At 41.7% G+C, this 19572-nt stretch overlaps 1 protein-coding gene across 1 annotated transcript in view; it reads left to right on the forward strand.

The window, feature by feature from the left end:
• HNRNPM (heterogeneous nuclear ribonucleoprotein M) overlaps positions 1-19572 on the forward strand; it is a 39751-nt gene that overhangs the window by 11242 nt on the left and 8937 nt on the right. Inside the window, exons 3-12 of the mRNA XM_052642587.1 lie at positions 6227-6279; positions 7173-7180; positions 7266-7359; positions 8411-8602; positions 9205-9358; positions 10508-10557; positions 12034-12094; positions 14270-14371; positions 15808-15852; positions 16314-16391. Of these exons, the coding sequence (XP_052498547.1) occupies positions 6227-6279; positions 7173-7180; positions 7266-7359; positions 8411-8602; positions 9205-9358; positions 10508-10557; positions 12034-12094; positions 14270-14371; positions 15808-15852; positions 16314-16391 (837 nt within the window). The remainder of the gene's footprint in view (positions 1-6226; positions 6280-7172; positions 7181-7265; positions 7360-8410; positions 8603-9204; positions 9359-10507; positions 10558-12033; positions 12095-14269; positions 14372-15807; positions 15853-16313; positions 16392-19572) is intronic.

Raw genomic sequence — 19572 nt, forward strand, 5'->3', positions numbered from 1 at the left:
CTCCCCTCACCCTTACCCCCATGGGAAACCTAGAATCAAATAATTCTTAACTGGAGTCTTTTTGAAGGACTGAAAGGTACTGGTTTTTCTGGAGCATTCATAATGTAAAGAGATTTGAGCTTGATTTGTCAAATGATTAACATTTCAGTGACAGACAGATGCCACTTGGATAGGACATTTTGGTATGTGTACTGGTGCTCCCAGCATTGGGTTTTGAAATTATGAACGGCCCACTGCCATCATGGTCCCATCATTTAATTCAACCACAACATGCCAGAAGCATTAGGCACCGTGAACCTCTCTGTACAGTCATGTAGGCTGCTCCCATGTAGTATTTCTCCAGGTAACATGGATGGAAAAACGTTCTGGTGTGAGGTTTGTTTTCCTGCCTTGATCAGCCAAATCATTCCTGCCAGTGCTCCTGGGCACGAGTGAAGTTTCTGTCTGAAGGGCGTGTCACGAGGCATCCCAGATGCAGTGTTCTTGGTTTTTGGGACTGCTGCTTCAATAAAGCTTAGAATTTCTGTACAGCACAGTTGGGTCTCACTCGAATTAGTTTTTGGAATAACCTCCAAATTTGTGTTCTCGCGATTTGGTTGAACCGCTGAATGGATACTTCCATTGATAATAAGGTATAGTAGTTCCAAGAACCAGGAATGTGGCTTTGAAAATGCAATTGTTAGAACTGTGTAAGAGATTGCAGGCCAAATTATTTTCCATTTATAGGAGTGTGTGAACCAGTTTTGGGACATGATGGATAAAGTAGGTGACATTTTTACTGCTTTACCATTCAGTAATTCAGTTTTGGGAGCCTTAAAGCTGGTAGCAGCAGCAGCAGCCATGACGTTTCTGGATGTAGAAGCAGTTCACCTCAACTTCCTATTTTGCACTGTATTAAGTGTGGAGCCAGCCTGGTGGTTTATTCGGATACGTCCAAACTGGTTCTCATATTCCCCTGGCATACTGCTATGAATGCCCTGGCTCAGCCCTTTCAGTGTATTTTTGGTGGTGTAATTTAGAATTACAGGTGTGCAGTAAATCAGTTATTTTTAATAAACCTTAAAATGTTCTTGTTTAGCGCTCCCCTGTACAGGTTAAATTAATTACCTTTCTGTTTAATTAAGTTTTAGCAGTATTGGATTGTGGATAAAAGGATTCATAAGAGAAAGGTAATCTTTTCATGGTCAATCTTATATCCAGTATGTGAAGTCAAAAGAAACTTTATATAAGTACAAATGTTCTTATTTTCATTGTGAGGTTTTTAAAACTATTTTAATTCATGTCTTGGTATACCAAAAATGTTTCGATGATTATTTGAAATCTGAAATATTTTCTTAAAATCTGTCACAATGTTTTAAGGTTTTAGAAGACTTGTTATTGCACAGGGGAGAAAAAGGTTGGGGATAGAGGCTCTTACAGTCTAATAAAAGTATTATTCTCAGGACGGTCTCTGAAGTGGGCAAACCACAGTAGTGGGCTATTGTGATCCAACCACTCTTTATCAGTCTATATTTTAAGGTCTGTTCCTGATGAAATCATACCCCTGTTGTTTTCAGGAAACTAGAGGGATGGCTAGAATTAGTTGTCCTCGGCTTAGAGATGTGAAAAAAGCTCTGTCATTGCAGCACTACCTATAATAGCTGCATCTCAGAACTCAGGTAGCAGCTTTGAGATGGCAAGACAGGAGCTTTTTTCTAAGGATGATCACGCATCATGTACCCCTCCCTAATTTCTGCTCCTCGGATACCAGGTATATCTTCTCTGTTAGCTTTTAACAGCATTCTCGGAGTGCCTGTTAATAATGCGTGCCTTATGTGAACAGGCCACTGGTGCCTTTTCCCCTGGATGGGATCACCAAGCTTGTTTGGTGGCAGTGTCATGCAGTCAGCATTGCTGGTTTTAAAGAAAAGAGGTAATTGAGAGCTTTGTTTTGTTCTGTGCCAGGCTGCTTCCGCTGCCCCCTCTCCCACCATATACCATTCAGGGAGGTGGATTAAACAGCCCACAGAACTGAACTCACCCTTTCCTTGAGCTTCCCTCTTCCTCCTCTACATGTCCTGAAGGTGCAGAGGAGAGGTTTTTTGTTGGCTCGAGAAGATCTACATTGTGTGTCTAGGAGCAGAACTTTATTTTCAAATTAAGTAAAAGTCCCTACCCAGCCTGTTTGGCTGCTTCATGTTTTCCTTTGTCCCTGTGATCATGCTTATTTTTAATGGAGATATTACGTGGAACAGATGACTTCATGAACACTGACTGAAGAGTGGATTGAAATGAAAACTGAGAGCCAGTGTAAGAGGAAATTTGAATTGGAGACTGCCTGGTTTTCATCACTTGACAAATATTGGTAGACACGAATGTCTCAAGAGTGTTTGACCGTAAGGTCTGGGCGAAAAATTAAGACTTCTGTGAGCAAAGGGTGATTGATTGATTTGGGGAATTGTAAACTTGAAGAGTGTTGTGCACCGTTTTAGAGAAGTCCTGAGTGCCTGAGGAAAGCTCATAGTTGAGCTGTTCTCCAGCAGCCTGGAGGTGGGGCAGCTGCACCCTGGCGGGACTGAACTGGAGCGCAGTGTGAGGAAGACAAGGCCAGCGGTACAGCTTACTCTCAGTCAATCTCAAGGGTAGAAGCAGTCAGTTTAACTTGTGTAAGCAAGGATTTCTTAAGCACTTAATCCATCTGTTTTTATTGAATGCGTCACTTTAAGTAAATTTCAAATTCCAGCTGACAGAAAACTGAGGCCCAGAGGGCAAGTATAGTCCAATAGTGAGTCTGTTGGCTCTCAGTGATAATCTACACTGTGAGTCTGCAGAGCAGAACTTTATTTTCGGTTTAAGTAAAAATCCCTACCAAGTCTCTTTGGCTCCTTTATGATTTCCTCTGTTGGATATTCAGCCTTCATTTTGGAAAGGTCTGTTGCTGCTGCAGTGTTCATATGTGTGGGTACTTGAACCTTAACAGTGCAGCCTGCCTGTCTTATTTGTTGGGTTTTGGTCAAGTTAGAGAGACAGTGTTCTGCTGTGTGGAATTAGCAGCAAGAATGTGCTTAATCATTTTTTCTAACTTGTCCATGAATTGAATATTCATTGTATCGAATAATGCTTTTTGCTATGTGTCAAGTTAGCAATATATCAAAGAAACACGCTTTCCAAGTTAAAATAGGCATTTTTTCCATGTACCCCTCCATTAGAGTGGCTCTCTGAGCGTTGACTGAGTGAAAATGTTTGGTAACATGCTTTTGAGCTCCTTCCCCACCCCCTTTAGGCCTTTCACATATGAGTTCTCTTCAGTGAAGCTTTAGCCCCTGTACTTTGATACAAAGATGTGCAGGAGTATTAGGGCAGAGTAGCTCCAAGGGACTACCTGAGTTCTTTGGGAGTTGCTCATTTTCTTATCCTCATCATATTTTATTCTTGAGGTACTATTTTTAATAATCCACCTAAATGTTGGTTAACAGTGAGTTCTTGGAGCATTTTAAAATAAAGGTAGGTAATAACATTTGGTATTCAATCTTTTAAAGACTTTGTTTTTTCATTCAGAAACTTGATGTTTAAAGCTGCAGTAGAATTTGTTTTAGTAGTCTACTCTTGGGATTCCATGGATTCCATCCATGATCAGAAACAAGAGGAGCAGTAGTATTTTCCATTAATACCTGCAGATTCTATGTCTACGAGACTTGAAACTGCCAGTTTGTTAACTTCGCGTCACAGCCTTAACTTCTGTGCTTGGGTTGATTTGTTCTTTTAAACTTCATTTCATTGAATGTGACTAGACTATGAATAGTTGACACATTTTGCCTTCAAATTGTTGATAGTTACGCTGACTGTACTTAACAGGCCTTTGCTTTAGTAATGTAGAACTAAAGGAGAGGTGACTTTTTTAAAGGTTTTGTTACCATCTTCCTGTAGAGAAGTATGAATTGGCAACTGTTGCAGATTCTGTAACAGTGGTTTGCTTATACCTCTGAATTGATGTGGTCTCTCAGGATAGAGATCAGAAAATTATGAATTTATGAGGAACATGGTTATTACTGACGATACTCAGAAACAGCGCTACTCATGGTAGAACCGCAAGACTTGCCTAACCTATAGCTAAACTGAGGGTGGAGGTCTTTTAAATATAATTTTTAATAAGCAACTGTACCTTTTGGGGAAGAGAGAACCCTTTAAGCAGAGTTATTGGTGGAGAGGATTGAAGTTGGATTTGTGCTGTCTCTAGAATGTTAAGTAGACAAAGTCCTAATTTCTAAACCTGGCTTTTGGTTAAAATGGTTATGATCATGGAAAAAGGTTTGGTTTAGACTTGCTTGGTTTCTGGGTTGTAGTGACAACTTTTTGATAAATCAGTGTCTTTATAGGCACAAACTAGAAACTTCTAAAAATGCAACAATATTTGAATTCTGACAACATGGTTACAGCTGTCAGAGTTAGATACTGTGATTTTTAAATTTATTTTTAAGGTTATTAGGTAGTAGTCTCAGCTCTAGGAGGTTAACTTGGGATGGGGTCTCTTCACTGTCTTGATACAACTTGGTATTTTCATCAACGTGGAGTCAAGGGCTGTTGGTCCTCAAATGGCTGCTGCTGTTGAAATAAATGGCTTTTAACATGGCCTCAAGAATGACCACAGCATTTTTGGACTTGCTTTACTTTTGTAAGGATGACAGAAAGCCAATTTGTATGACTATTTATTCCTTGGCTGTGATCATTTTTCAGTTGTGGATACTCTAAAAGTTAAACCAGTGCCTCCTAATTTTTTCTTTAGAAATAATCCTAATCTCTTTTCTTTGCACCAGTTTTCCTTCTTGTTTTGTGCAGAGTGCTGGTGTAGTCTGTAATATTTCAGGAAAGGACAAGGAAGGTGAGGCTATAGATTTAAACTTTGAATACTTGACCTTCTTCCTGTCCACTGCCATGCAAATATATTACTAATAAGTATGCTCTTCAAATTTAAAAAAATTAATCTTACTTTGCACTTCAGTCTTTTTGTGGTATATTAATTTTAAAATCCTTATAATTTTAATACCCTTTGAACAAAGGAATAGGCTAGGCAAGACTTGGGGCCATTAAGAGATTTATTTTTGTACTGCTAAACCAAATTGAAAACTGAGTGAGAGGAGGCTTTATCATCATAAAGAATAATCCTGAAAATGAAAAAAATATTTCTTGGAACAAAAGGCCTTTCTTGACTTCGGAGAGTCTGCTTAGTCTCCAAGTCAACGCTAAAATTTCTGGGCTTTTTTGGTGTGTTTGTGCCATCTTCAAGTTCAGCAGCCATTTTGGTGGTTGTCTTGGTGGGTTCTAACATCTGGTTGTGGTGGTCATGAATTGGCAATCCAAACCTGGAGGAAAATCTGTGGGTTCTTTGGAAATGTTTGTTTTTTTCCCCTTTGTGTCGACTAGCCTCCTGAGTGAGTCTATGTAGCTCTTGAGGTGCCAACTGAGCTCTAAGTTTGCATTTATCTGTGTCCTGTGGTGAGAAGGTTGAGAGAGCACTAAGAATAAAGCCTGGTTTAATTCATTGAAAAGAATCCAGATGCTGCTCTGGTTTTTGTGATGGATAAGTTATACATCCTGCTTGTGATAGTTATGAAGCCTAGTGCTGTGTGCAGAAATCAGCCACAGAATTTGTGGGGCCCAGTGCAACATGAAAGCACCGGGCTCCTTACTTTAAAACGACTGAGCATTTCAAGCAGCAGCAGAACGTTACCTGAGTGCATGGCCCTCAGCAGAGCTCGATGCGATTGGACAGGTTGCACATTCCTGTAGCCAGCCACGCTGTGTGTGCGTCTTTTGAACATATACACGTACACATCTTTTTAGTGAGCAGTTGAGCTCATTCAGTGGCATTGCATTTAGTGTGCTGTTAACCTGCTTTCAGCAGTCAGTGTATGTGTAAAACTGTTTTCCTTCCTTCTTCCCGAAAGTGAATCATGCAGACTTCTTTCCTGTAGATTTGGATTGCCTGTAGTCATGAAGGAGCATTTCAGACAGGGAAATAGCTTGTTTGAGGTGGGAGGAAAATCAAGGACATATTGTTAACAAGTTTCACCTACTTTTACTGCACACCTGTAATGCCTAGTGTGGCGGTTTAGAGAACATGGAGTGTTTCTGGGCTTTCTTATAAGGCAGAGGCTCCATACAAGGTTGCTGATGATTGTTCTAAATTCCCATTGTTTTCTTGGCTTTTCTCCCTTGGTTTATGTGTCGTCTGGAAACTGATTTGTAGTTGGTGAGGTAACATACGTGGAGCTCTTAATGGACGCTGAAGGAAAGTCAAGGGTAAGTGTCTGAGAGAATTTCTTCTGTGGATTTACTACATGAAAAATGTAACTGTATGGTGGCGTGGAATCGAATGAAATCAGGAAGGCAGTGAGTGCTCATGTTACAGTAGCTATGTTTGGTTTGCCAAACATCCGAGTGGGGTGGGAGGGGATTTGCCAACTGGAGTCCCGCTTTTCCAAATGGCTGGCCAACGAGCTTCTTGGTATTCTTTTTGGATGCCCAATTTGGATAACTGGGGACCAAGAGCAGCATTGTCTCTTTGTTAACAGAGGAATTGGCTGTGTGTGAATTATGCATGGAATTTTAGCGGTGGTATATTAATGTAAAACGTGTGTTCTTGTCTAGAAAATGTTACTTTTGGTTGTTTGCTGAATTTGAAAGTTGTGTGAACCAAAGATTCTGAAAAGTTGCCTTTGTGCCAGTAAATTTGTAAAACAAATACTAAAACGTGAACGTTTAAAATTGGCCTCGTTTAAAGAGAAAATTAACTATTTTCTGTCGTGCAATAGAATGGCTTAGAATAATCAAAAGGATGAGCTTAATTTATGGAAGGGATGGATTTAAGGAGGAGTATGACAAGGAATTGATTGAGTACCGAGGGAAGCAGATCTAAAGTTTGTGTGATTTCTTGGAGAACCTGAATTTAGGTCTGCTCATTATAACTTCAGCAGCGCTAGCGCAAAAGCTGGTAATGTGAAGAGAGGAGACGCTAGGAGCGGAGCTCTTAATGAGGAAGGCCAGGCAAGACACTCTGTCAGCTTCCCCTTAGAAGGGCTAATTTAAAAACTGTTACAAACATCATACTTTTAATTTATAACTGTCACTGAAATTTACTTTTTTTTCTTTTTTCCTCCCTTGCTCTTCTGACTGGTCTGTGGCTTCTTCCAAAGGGATGTGCGTAAGTATTGTCTCATTACTTATTGGCAATTGAAGCTTCTCAGCTGTAGGACTGGTTTCACTCATTTCCTTTTGACTCTTCATAGTGTTGTTGAATTCAAGATGGAAGAGAGCATGAAAAAAGCTGCGGAAGTTCTAAACAAGCATAGTCTGAGTGGAAGACCACTGAAAGTCAAAGAAGTAAGCTCATGAAACACTGTGGATACCGTCTTTAGTTGTCAAGTTGTCCCTGTTTGGAGATAGGAAAAGACAGACATAGTCCTTGGTGACGTCCTGTTGTTGTTAAAGAGGAGGGTCATTTGCAGGCTTCAGCAGTCTTTCCCGGAAGAACTTTGGGATAGTGGCTGAACACATCTTGAGCCACTGCCTGCTGCCTTCTGACACCTGTGGTTTGTCTTAGGCCAGCCTGCCTTGGTTTGGCCACTCACACTGAGCCCATGGTTTTCTACTGTGTGTGTGTTTGTTTTTAAGGTATTCTACATCTGCAATTTTACTCAGTCTGAATCCTCTTCTTTTTTTTGTTAAATGAATTTGAGTCCTTTTTCGTAGCTAATCCAAATCAGGGGTCTTCTGTCCCTGAACGAAAGTGGGAGGTTTTTGGTTAATTCCGTCCTTCCTTGACTTATGTTTACCTCCTACTCTTGAAGGAAGGTCAGTAAGTGCACAGCGCCCAGAGAGGAAGTGTGGTAGGACTTGAGTGCTCTCTCATGTGCAGGTGGCACACAAAATGGCAGAGTTTAAGAATCAACCCCAGAGATTCACAAGCCTTTCCACACATTACACATGAGTTGAATTCTGGAAGGATGAAGCAACCTTCGTGATTTAGAGCTGTGTTTTCAAAATTTGGGGAAATCACCAATGGGGTTTGCACAAATTATAAAACCCCATTGAATTAGTGAGAATTCAATTATACCAAGCCCTTGAAGATCTTATTTTAACCTGGAAGTTCTAGCTAATCATTTCATCCACCCCTTTACCTTTTGTTTTTTTCTTAGTTCAAATTGAGAGCTAAATTCTATACCCTTCCTTTCTTCCTCATTCTTTTGGCTGGAATTGTTCCTGGCCTGGCAGTTTGGTTTTAGTTCATTTGAATTTCTTGTTACAGATTTTGAGAAATGGTTTCTAAACAGCCTCTCAATCTCTGAAATTTGAGGAACATCACTTAACTGTGGGAGCATGGTTTTAATTGTCACTAGGTCAGTTAAATGTAACCCTTTTGTGCTTGTTTTAGGATCCAGATGGTGAACATGCCAGGAGAGCAATGCAAAAGGTGATGGCTACGACTGGTGGGATGGGTATGGGACCAGGTGGCCCAGGAATGATTAATATCCCACCCAGTATCCTAAATAATCCTAACATCCCAAATGAGATTATCCATGCATTACAGGCTGGAAGACTCGGAAGCACAGTATTTGTAGCAAATGTAAGTAAATGGACACATTGTTTCATAAAGTTTGACTTACTACTTTAGATGGTCTTGTCAATGAGTTAAAACAGTAGCTCTGACATTTGAAGGGGGAAAAAAAGCTAAAGGAGGGTTATGGGCTTTGTCCCCTAATGACCACAGTAGTCATAAAGTCACACAGGCTTGACTTATGGTCCTGTTGGGGCATGTTTACTGAGTTTTGCTGGTGTTCGTAAGAGTACGTGCAGGGTAAAGAATATGAACAGAGGTTGTATATTGATGTTCCCTTCTTGTTATGTCTGGGTGTATGGTAATAAACCTCACTTGCAAAGGGAGATTTTTTTTTTTTAAAGAATAAAAGTGGATTGGGGAGGATGATGGTAAACCTTAAATGGGGAGCGAAGTTTTTTAGTATTCACACAATAAGCATTAATTTGAAAGGAATGAAGTGACTTAAATTGTTGCTTCAGAGAAAAGACTTTACTATTCAGTAAATAGTAGTTAAAAGGCTTATGACATTATTGTTTAACATTTTCTAATGCTTGTTTTCTACCCAAAGCATGTCACAAATGTAGTAAAAATGTTTACAGTGAGATTTTCCTCTCTCTTCTCTTGATTAGCTGGATTATAAAGTTGGCTGGAAGAAACTGAAGGAAGTTTTTAGTATGGCTGGTGTGGTGGTCCGAGCAGACATTCTTGAGGATAAAGACGGAAAAAGTCGTGGAATAGGCACTGTTACTTTTGAACAGTCCATTGAAGCCGTGCAAGCTATATGTATCCTCCTTTTGGAATTCGACCTAGTGAACTTAGTTTGGCTTAAATGTTGTATTAGTAATGCAGGTTTGTGTGGGGAAGTGGTAATGTTGTGTATTAGCATTTCCTGTGTTACTGGAGGATCGTCAGGTGGTGCTAGTGGATCACCTGCCAGTGCAGGAGATGCAAGAGATATGGGTATGATTCTTGGGTCAGAAAGACCCCCTGGAGGAGGCAGGAGCAACCCACTCCAGTATTCTTGCCTGGAAAATCCCATGGACAGGGGAGCCTGATGGGCTACAGTCCTTGGCGTCGCAAAGAGTTAGACACAAGTGAGTGTGTATGCACACGTGACTAGAGAGAATACATTACTGTGGATATTATTACGGGAGTCCAATACTGTGTAGATAGAAGCGATGGTTCGAAAATGGGCACATGTCAATGAGTAGTCTTCTCCAGGGTTTTCTTTTTAGAAGGTCTGATTTGAAGGGAGAGGTAAATCCTTACAGGGCCTGTCTTCTCCAGTGGATTGACATTCTGGAAGAAGCACCTCTCTGACTCTAGGCTGCTCACTCTAGAGTGACCACAGAGAGAATACCACACATGAACACTGATCTTAAACTCTGGTAAGATTGTCACTGAGTATATTACCCAGAAAACATGGTACTTCAAAACATGCTAGAACACCGGGCATATTGGACACACTAGGAAAACTGATGTCAGCGCTGTTCTTTTTTTTGTGGGGCGGTGGCGGGGGAAGGGGGAGTTCATGTAGCACATGGAATCTTAGTTTGCCAAGCAGGGATCGAATCTGCTTCCTTTGCTTTGGAAGCATGAAGTTGAACCATTGGACCATGAAGGGAGTCTCTAATGTGAGTGCTTTTTAAGAGGAGAATGGTTTAGTGAGAAGTATAAGGTTTTATGACTGAAGATCCACACCTAAGGAGTAAGCAGAGGTTTTGTTTTATCCCCCTTGAGCCTTGTTTATTGTTGCTTTTATGCTTACTGTAGGAACAAATACTTGAAAGTATAAGCAGGAATCAAAATTACTCATAAATTCACTACCTAGAGGGACTGGTGGCAGCAGTTGGAGTGTTTTTCTTTTGGGTATTTCTTTGCTGCTATGCATGTTTTTAGAATTGCAAGAAATAGCCTTAATTGTAATATCAGCTATGTTCAATGGCCAGCTGCTGTTTGACAGACCAATGCACGTGAAAATGGTAAGTTAATAGGGTCTTTTATTTATTTATTGGTTGTGCTGGATCTTTGTTGCTGCACACTGACTTTCTCTAGTTGCTAGGAGTGAGGGCTACTCTCTAGCTGCGGTGCACAGGCCTTCTCATTGCAGTGGCTTCTCTTATTGTGTAGCACAGGCTGTAGGGCACATGGACTTCAGTAGTTGTGGTTCATGGGCTGAGTTGCTCCATGGCATATGTTCTTCTGGACCAGGGATTGAATCCGTGTCCCCTGCATTGGCAGGTGGATTCTTAACTGTTGGACTACCAGGGAATTCCAAGGATCTCTTTCTCTTTAATATACTCAAATAAGATTAGGAAAAACATGGGATTATTTAAGAGTATACATGCACATAGCCATTGTGCTCTATTTATGGATCAGTCTGAGTCAAAGTCTGCAGTATGTTGAGCAAATTTATGACAACAAATAACTTTCTGCTCATACAACTCTTCAGATATTTTTTCCTTCGCATGATCAGTAGTCACTTGAGTATCCTGCTTGAGCAAGTGGTTGGTTTCAGAGAATGGTTATATACATAGGTTTCCAATTTTCAGAGTATTGGAAGTATGTTTGCTTAGCATCCTATCTGTTGTAAACATAATGAAGTCTGATTCAGAAAGCCTTTAAAGTTCTTCTGGAGCATTTTAGTATAAACAGCTGTGGCTGTGCCAAAGATGCCAAAGATAACAGTATTAATGATTAATACAGGCATGACTGGAACGTGCTGAGGGTCATCTAGTTAGGACTGAAGATCAGGAAGAAAATAGAAGAAACTATTAAGGATTTGTTTTGTTCTTTTAAGCGTTCAGTTTAGCTTTTTGAATAGATAATTGCTTCACATGATTCACCTGATAGCTCAGTTGGTAAAGAATCCACCTGCAATGCAGGAGACCCTGGTTCAATTCCTGGGTTAGGAAGATCTGCTGGAGAGGGGATAGACTACCCACTCGAGTGTTCTTGGGCTTCCCTTGTGGCTCAGCTGGTAAAGAATCCGCCTGCAATGCGGGAGACCTGGGTTCCATCCCTGGCTTGGGAAGATCCCCTGGAGAAGGGAAAGGCTACCCACTCCAATATTCTGGCCTAGAGAATTCCATGGACAGTCCATGGGGTCACCAAGAGTTGGTCACAACTGAGCGACTTTCACATGATTCAAAAGTCAGAACACATGAAAAGTTTGAGTGTGAGAGTCTTTCTCTTACTTTGTGTCCAGGTCCCATTCTTCCCCCACAGTGATGTGAATGTTTATTTTTTATCTTTCCCCCTTTACATGAAAGGTCGCAACTCTCCCATATTCTTTTTTTTTTTCCATATTCTTTAATGTATATTTGGCATGTTCTTCTGTGCCATGGGTGTGTCATCATGTCTCTGATCTGTCCTCTGTTGGTAGGAGTTGCTTCCAGCTTTTGCTGTTGCTGGCAGTGCTGCAGGGAATACTGAGATTTATTCACTTTCTCTTTCAGGATGAGAGGGCCTTACCAAAGGGAGATTTTTTCCCTCCTGAGCGTCCACAACAACTTCCCCGTAAGTGTCTCAATTATTTATGGCTACAATTTTGAATTTAATGTTTTATAACCAGAAAATTACAATTACCTTTGAAGTTGGGCTGTCAGTCTTCAGTTATCTAGACTGTTCTTGAGCAAAACATTCAAAAAGATTGTTTTCCTTATAAATTTTTTCGGGGTGAAAAATGAGCAGAGAGACAACGTAGGAAGGGTTGTTAGGATTACATTGCGGTGAGGCAGGCTGCCCAGGACACAGAAGGTGTAGCTGGGAAAAAACAAACTGCAAAAAAATGAAAGCCAGCTTGCACTTGGGTTCAGAAGAGATTGGTTATTACCATATGGCCCAGCAGTCCCACTCTTAGGTTATACACTACAAGAGAGCTGAAACCTGATACCCACACAGAAACCTGTACACAGATGTTCACGGCTGCATGGTTTCAGCTGATGAATGGGTGAATAAAACATGGTAAATCTAGACTGTGGACTATTAGCCGTAAAAAAGAAGTACTGGTAACGTGCTACAGTATGGATGAACTTTGATTCTGTCTATTGGAAATGTCTAAAATAGGCGAGTTCATAAGACAAGTGGATTGTGATTGCCAGGGCCTGGCGAAAGGGTGAAGTTTATGGTGTGTGAAGTATAACAGTCAGAATTTTTATATAGGGTTATTTGTGATATCCAGGTGAAAGTCCATCCTGGGGCAGGGAAGGCATAGGTAGGAAGAGCGGGTAATAGTGAAGTCTTCCCGGGCAGGCCCACAGAAGGGCAGGGAGCCTGAGCACGGGAGCAGTGGAGGGGAGGGACTGTGGTAGCATGAGGGGCCGTGTGTCAGCAGGGCATGCAGGGCTGACCTGTGGAAGGCAGACTGGGGGTAGGGAGAGGGCAAGACTAGCTGGTGTCTCTTGAGAGAGGACTTTTCCTCATGTGAGGCTGTGGGGTCGAGGTGTTAGGAGGGCCGGCCAGGGCCGCCTCCTGTCTAGAGCAGTGGCTTATGCCTAACGCTTAGTCATCAGAGGTTGAATTGAATGGGAGCCTAGACTAGCATACTAATTCTTGTTTGCAGAAGCATAGTAGAGACAGATTTTTGAGGGGAAGTCCATGTTTCACGAATATAAGATGGGTTATCTGTTGAAAGTTAGCATTTACAGATGGACCCCATTTCCTTGTCATAATCTGTGTGGTCTCTTATGGTAATTACCAGGAACAGGGTGCTGGCTCTTGTTGATTTGGTGCCTAGAGCAGGGGGTGAGGGCTGCTTGGCAGCCAGACTGGCACCCTGGGCTCTAGGGAGCCCATTATCTGTGGCTTTTGGTTTCCCCAGAAAATCTCAGGGTTGATTTCAGTGCTTTGGGGAGTAAGTAACCTTGGTGAGCTCTTGCTGCTGTTTATGTGCAGTTTCAGAACATGGTTTTTATCAGATTAAAAATTGGAGAGCTGTTGTTTTTTGTTTTGTTTTGTCAGTGTTTTTTTTTTTAAGTGAACTTTGTTCCTATTTTTAAAAATCTCACCCGGTCTTAGCCTCCAACCATGATCACCCAGAGCATTGCAAGTATACTCTCAGGCCTTGTTGGCTGTTTTGAGATCAGCCTGTATTCTGTGGGTAGGGTACGATCCTTGGCTTAGGACGCTTTCGGGTTCCTTGGATACACTAGCTTCATTACTCAAACCACCTGCAGCAGAGTCAGAGAATAGCCCAAGTCCAGTGTGTTAATTGGCTGGTTTATCACGTTGTTTTTCTGGAGAAAAGTCCTTTGGGTCACCAGGTTGAGAGATGAGGGTTGAGCGTATGTGTGCTGCTTGCTTTGTGAGGTCTCCAGTTGCCTTTTCTGATTAAACATTTCTCATTACACTATTCAGGGAAACAAGTAGGGGCTCACAACTTGTCACTGTGTGGGTGGTTGTTCACAGATCTTCTCTGTAGTTTTCATGTGAACTGATTTTTAGTTGTGTTCGTTTTATATAGATCACACATTCTAGTCCCTGTTGTTTTAGGAGAGCTTATGCCTTTAAAGGGAGAGCTCCCAAATGTGTCAATGTTGCATCATGGATTAGGCCCTGGACTTGGTGGAGCAGATGGGTGGTGGGGCAAGTGTGACAGCTACTACACAGTAAACAAAGGGTCTTTTTAACTTTTAGGGTCAGGGCTTCCTATGGAAGTAGAATCAGTACTCTGACTTTCTCATTTCCTTTCAGATGGACTTGGTGGTATTGGCATGGGGTTAGGACCAGGAGGGCAGCCTATTGATGCCAACCATTTGAATAAAGGCATTGGAATGGGCAACCTGGGACCTGCAGGTGAGAAGTACAGTGTGCCTCTTGACTGGGGATTTCTGGGGAAGTTAGTTATCTTAATAATTTTTGGGATGATTGGACATTGAGTAGTTCAAGTGGAATGAGGCTCATATTGGGACAAAATTAATTCCTTCCTTATTTATTTGTGATTCATTTTAATTGGGCTTCCCTGGTGACTCAGACGGTAAAGAATCCGCCTGCAGTGCAGGAGACATGGGTTCGATCCCTGGGTCGGGAAGATTCCTGGAGAAGAAAATGGCAACCCACTCCAGTATTCTTGCCTAAAGAATTCCATGGACAGAGGAGCCTGGAGGGTCACAAGAAGTCAGACACGACTGAGCGACTAACTAATGTTTTGATTAAGGCAGTATTTTGGATTTTTACCAAGTGAATACTTCTTTCTAAAGCTATTGTGCTTTGCATTTTATCCTCACAAGTACTTCTGAGCTGAGATACTCAGTTAAGCCTTTGGATAAGAGGAGGCAAGCCAGAGAGATGGTCTTGCTCAAGGTCACACTATCAGTTAGTGACAGAAATTCCTGATCTTGGGACCACCTCACTGCCACCGTCTATCACCCAGAGGCCTGTGGGCTGTCACCTGGTGTTTACAGGGCTTCTTGAGGCAGGGGCATTGTCAGATGCAGAAAGATATGGAGGGCCTTGTCGCATGACTACATAGCTCTCCTAGGCCTGTTTAAGAAGAAAAGCAATAGCTAACGAATAAAGTTTTGACATGTAGAATGAACTTTGAACTTCACTTTTTGGTGTTTTCGTGCAGTGAGGCATTCATATATAATTTAAATATACTGCGTTTTTATGGCCTCAGACTTATGTTTTGCTTGCAGTTCTTTGAATTGCAAGGTGGATACCCTTAACCCTACTACGGTCAGTTCTGCTTTTCCTTTGTCTCCCTCCCAGATTAGGCTCTGGGGCTGATGAAAGAGTTTAAGGTGGCTTTATTGATCTGAACACCACATCCCCTGACCTGACACCTCAGAGGAAAGTCTAGGGTTGAGGAGAGGGAAGCCTCAGTGTTTTTAGGAACTGCTCTTTTTTTAGAGAATTTTACCTTTAAAGGAGATTTTTGAATCTACTTCTGTTCCCTGAAGTAAGCTTCTAAAAAGTGAATGTGCCCTAGTCTCTTCCTAATACTTAACATTTCATGTCTAACTTGGTCATTTAGTGAAACTCTGTGAACACTATCAAATTTTGAGTCACATGATGATTATTTAGTTAAAGGCATAAGTTGCTTCCTTGGAATGTACTAGTTTGTCAGTTGAAATGAAAGAGCCCCTACCCCATTTTTTTTCCCCCCTTGACAATTAAAATACATTTGGAGTCAGGGATATTTTTTGATGTTTGGAATTTCTTGTGCTTTTTAAGTTCAAACATTACGGCTTTGACATAATTTTAGTTTGCATTGACTTTTTCTTTTTAAGGAATGGGAATGGAAGGCATAGGATTTGGAATAAATAAAATGGGAGGTAAGACAACTCAAATGAAATATGAATTTAACTACTTTTAGGTATGGTTTCCCCTCTTTTCTTCCCTTTTCCTTTTCTCTTAAGCCCTGCATGAAATTTTCACTTGGGTTTCCAAACAGTTTAAGTCTAGAGATTACTTTTACCCATTGATCCTTCTATTGGGCCACTTGGCTTTTGGTTCTGGCTTTTTCACTGACTAGCTCTGTGACCTTGGGCAAGTCACTCCATCTCTCTGGGTCTCTCTTTGCTTGTCTGTTCATTGACTGGATTGGATCAGATCAGCCTTTTGAAGATAGTGATTTTTAAGTAAGGGCTCTAGCCTTTTTTCTCCAAAAGCCCTTAAGACTTGGTAAGTTTCTGGTAGCACATGCCCTAGGTAAAACTTGTGAAAACATTTTCTATTCCTGTTCACTTTTGAGTCTTGTTAGGCTGCTGCTAAAATGCAAATATGTCTCTTTCAGGCATGGAAGGACCCTTTGGTGGTGGTATGGAAAACATGGGTCGATTTGGATCTGGGATGAACATGGGCAGAATAAATGGTAAGATCTGTGTACCTATCTACCCTCTGCTGGCTGTTGGCTCTAGGTGACCTTTAGGCAGCAGACTGATTTTTGATAAGTGATTTCACCCTCCCACTTTTGTGCTGAATCTGATAACTTTGAATTGCCTTAAATAATTTGTGTTCCAGAAGCTAGATTTAGTGGTAGGCAAGTGTTCATTTTCTTAGTTACTAAACTCTTGAGGTTTTCTGTTTCAGATCTTCCCAGTAATTGTCCAATAAAACTTTAAAAACTTTAAAGCATTCCTGTGGCCTCCAGCACTTGTCTTCCCTGGAGTGCTGGACTGGGTGAGGCTTGATCATCTGCTCTGATGTCTGCAAATTGGGAGTGGATGCAGCATTTGTTTAATTTTGTATTTATATCATGTGAAATTTGGTGTACTACTGTTTAAATCTTACAGGCCTCCCATCTGAGACATAGTTAGGTCAAGTATAATGATAACACTGTTATTTCATTTAGTCCTTGCAAGAACCATATGATGTGTAGGTACTGTTATCCCCATTTCATTGGAAATTGAGGCCCAGAGTGACTTGCCTAAGGTCACATGGCTAGTAATGACGGAATGTGGACCCAGGCTGTCTGACGCCAGAGCTTGGCTCTTAATCTGAGATCCTGCCTTTTAGAATTGTCTCCAACATAGACACCACTCCCTCCCACCCTATCCCTCCCCCAAATAGGGCTATAGAGTGCCATGAAGATCTTGCTGCTTTTGAGAGTCTGTCTTTCTGAAATCCTCTGTGACCCACACCTGTGGGAATGCTGCTGTTTTACAAACTTCTGTGGAATGAGAAGTTATTAAGAATTTGGGGCTTGAGGTTTTTTGTCGTTTTTTTAAAACTTTTAAAATTGAAGTATAGTTGATTTACAATGTTTCGTTAATTTCTGCTATACAACAAAGTAACTGAGTTATTATACATGTAAGCATTTGGGTTTAAATGTTTCTTGGCTGGTCTGTGTAACATACCATGTGAAGACTGTATAGAGCAAGTGAGAACCATACTAGGATAGATAGTAACTATCAAACTGGAAAGACAGATTCCTGTTGAATAAGCTGCCCTTCTTCTTCATGGAGTACTTTGTTCCAGATGATGATAAAAAGATTTAGGAAGAATAATAGGAAATGAAGGAACAGAGGTTTGTGTTTCCAGTGTACTTTCAGGCTTGTCTTTAGCTCATGTGTGCATGGGATTTTTAATGAAAAGTAAGAATTGGAGAAGTCTGGCTTGATGAAGTATTTGCTCAGAGCAGATGAACCATTAAAAGGGAGATTTGGGTTGTTGGTCTGAGGAGTGGAGTGATATGATTTAGAAGTTCATGGAAATGAGGGTGGGCCTATGCTGAGCCATGGGGGCTAAATCTTGGGAAACCTGGCTGGTGGAGTTCGGCAGTTAGGCTTGTGAGCCTGGTGATTCAAGGTGCCAAGTGCTGAGTGTCTTGAAGAGCCACAGTGGAGGATGTGTTGTTGCTCTTGTGTTCTTGGATGTTCCCAGGTCCAGACTCGGAGTCCTCTTCCTCCATCCTCTGCAGCAGAGAGTTGGAGGTTTCCTGCATTGGAGCTGTTCTGAGATTTGGGTTGAATTGGCTTCAGAGCCCTTGGGTGCTGGGTCCAAGGAAGGTTTCAGTCACTGGAGAAGTTGATAAAGATGTGTCAGGTTTAACTCTTCATGTTTAGTTGATGATGCCATCCCATTATAGTCACGGGTGCTGACAACATTAGACTGTTAGAGATGAGATTCTCAGGGCCAGCCAACCACCCAGTGAAGGGCAACTCTTAGGATGCATACCAACATTTTTAAATGGGAAGATCGTCACATATCAAGCAGTGATTGGTTTGATGCAGTATTTGACAGTGAAACTTCTTTCTCTTGACTCTTGCTCTCCTTTTGTGTTGGGGAGAGTACCTTGGAGTTTGTATAGTGCTCCCTGTGCTCTGCAGTATGTTGACAGTTGGGAAGTAAGTTCTGAGGCCTTTGCCAACACGTTAATGCCTGCATATGACTTGTTTGTTGTGGGATGTTGCCTTTTTCATGGGCTTATGATAAGGATTAAAGGTGCACGGCAGAGCTCCCATCCGTTACCACTCTGGGATTTCTGTTCTGCCTACCATTACACAGGCTTGCCTGAGTTAGATGTATTTCCAGCAGATAGCGAGCCACCAGCCTGTGACGCTCAGTGGGGTGGATTCAAATTGTGACTGAAGTCCACTGCTGTTACCTGCTGTATCTTATTAATTCATGATGCTGACCTGCTTCCATGTTTATAAATAGTAATGCATTCATTTGCTTCATTGAAAGTGTAGGGGTTCAGCTGCATTTTTGATAATTGTGCAATACAAAGTGTCCATTATATAGCACCTGTACAGCTCATGTTTCTCAGGAGCAAATTAATAAACCAGATTTTCCAAGGACCTTTCAAAATGGAAAGGAGACAGTGTGATGTACACTCTGTCTTGCTTTAGAGGAATATACAAGGGAAGAAGTAGCGAGTGACAGGACTCCTGAAAGGGTTTCTCAAACAGGTGACAGCTGTGGCAGGGTTTTTCCTGCACAAGAGCTAAGACCTTTGTTTCTAAAAGACGTTGTGAAAAAATAATAAGTATTCCTGCAGTCAGTGTAGAAGAATGAAGTTCCCAAACCCCATTATATAGATCAAACTGCTCCAGTTATCAGAAGAGCAATTATGTTGTCTGTCCACAGCTGTCTTTCTGTTCTTGTGCTGGTGACTGGACCGTGGACTTCTGCGTTGGATTTAGGTTCCAGCCTTTGCCTCCCTCCTTATGGAGCATGTGACATCAGTCGAGTTTCTTAGTCATTGAGCCTCACTTTGGGGCCAGTAGTGGTGGAGGCTGATGCAGGTGTGCAGGCTGGTTGTGAGGAGTCCATGAAATCATAGCACATGTAAAGGCCCTGGGCCAGGCAGGCATGGGGGTGCGCCCCAGAGTGGCTAGCTGCTGCTGCTGTCTGTAACCTGGGTAGGCTCTCCTGCAGCCTTCCCACGCCAGCTACCGCAGGAGCGGGTGCTCAGTGCACCCTCCGTGTGATTGTGATGTAACCGCAAGTTAGTCCTTCTCAGTGGACTGAAGGTAGGGTATTTTCAGGGATTCATTTGTGGTGACTTGCTTTTTTAAGGAATAGAGGATGAGTACTGGTTTTCTGTAGAA

Source organism: Budorcas taxicolor, chromosome 7, assembly GCF_023091745.1.
Source record: "Budorcas taxicolor isolate Tak-1 chromosome 7, Takin1.1, whole genome shotgun sequence".
NCBI lineage: Eukaryota > Metazoa > Chordata > Mammalia > Artiodactyla > Bovidae > Budorcas > Budorcas taxicolor.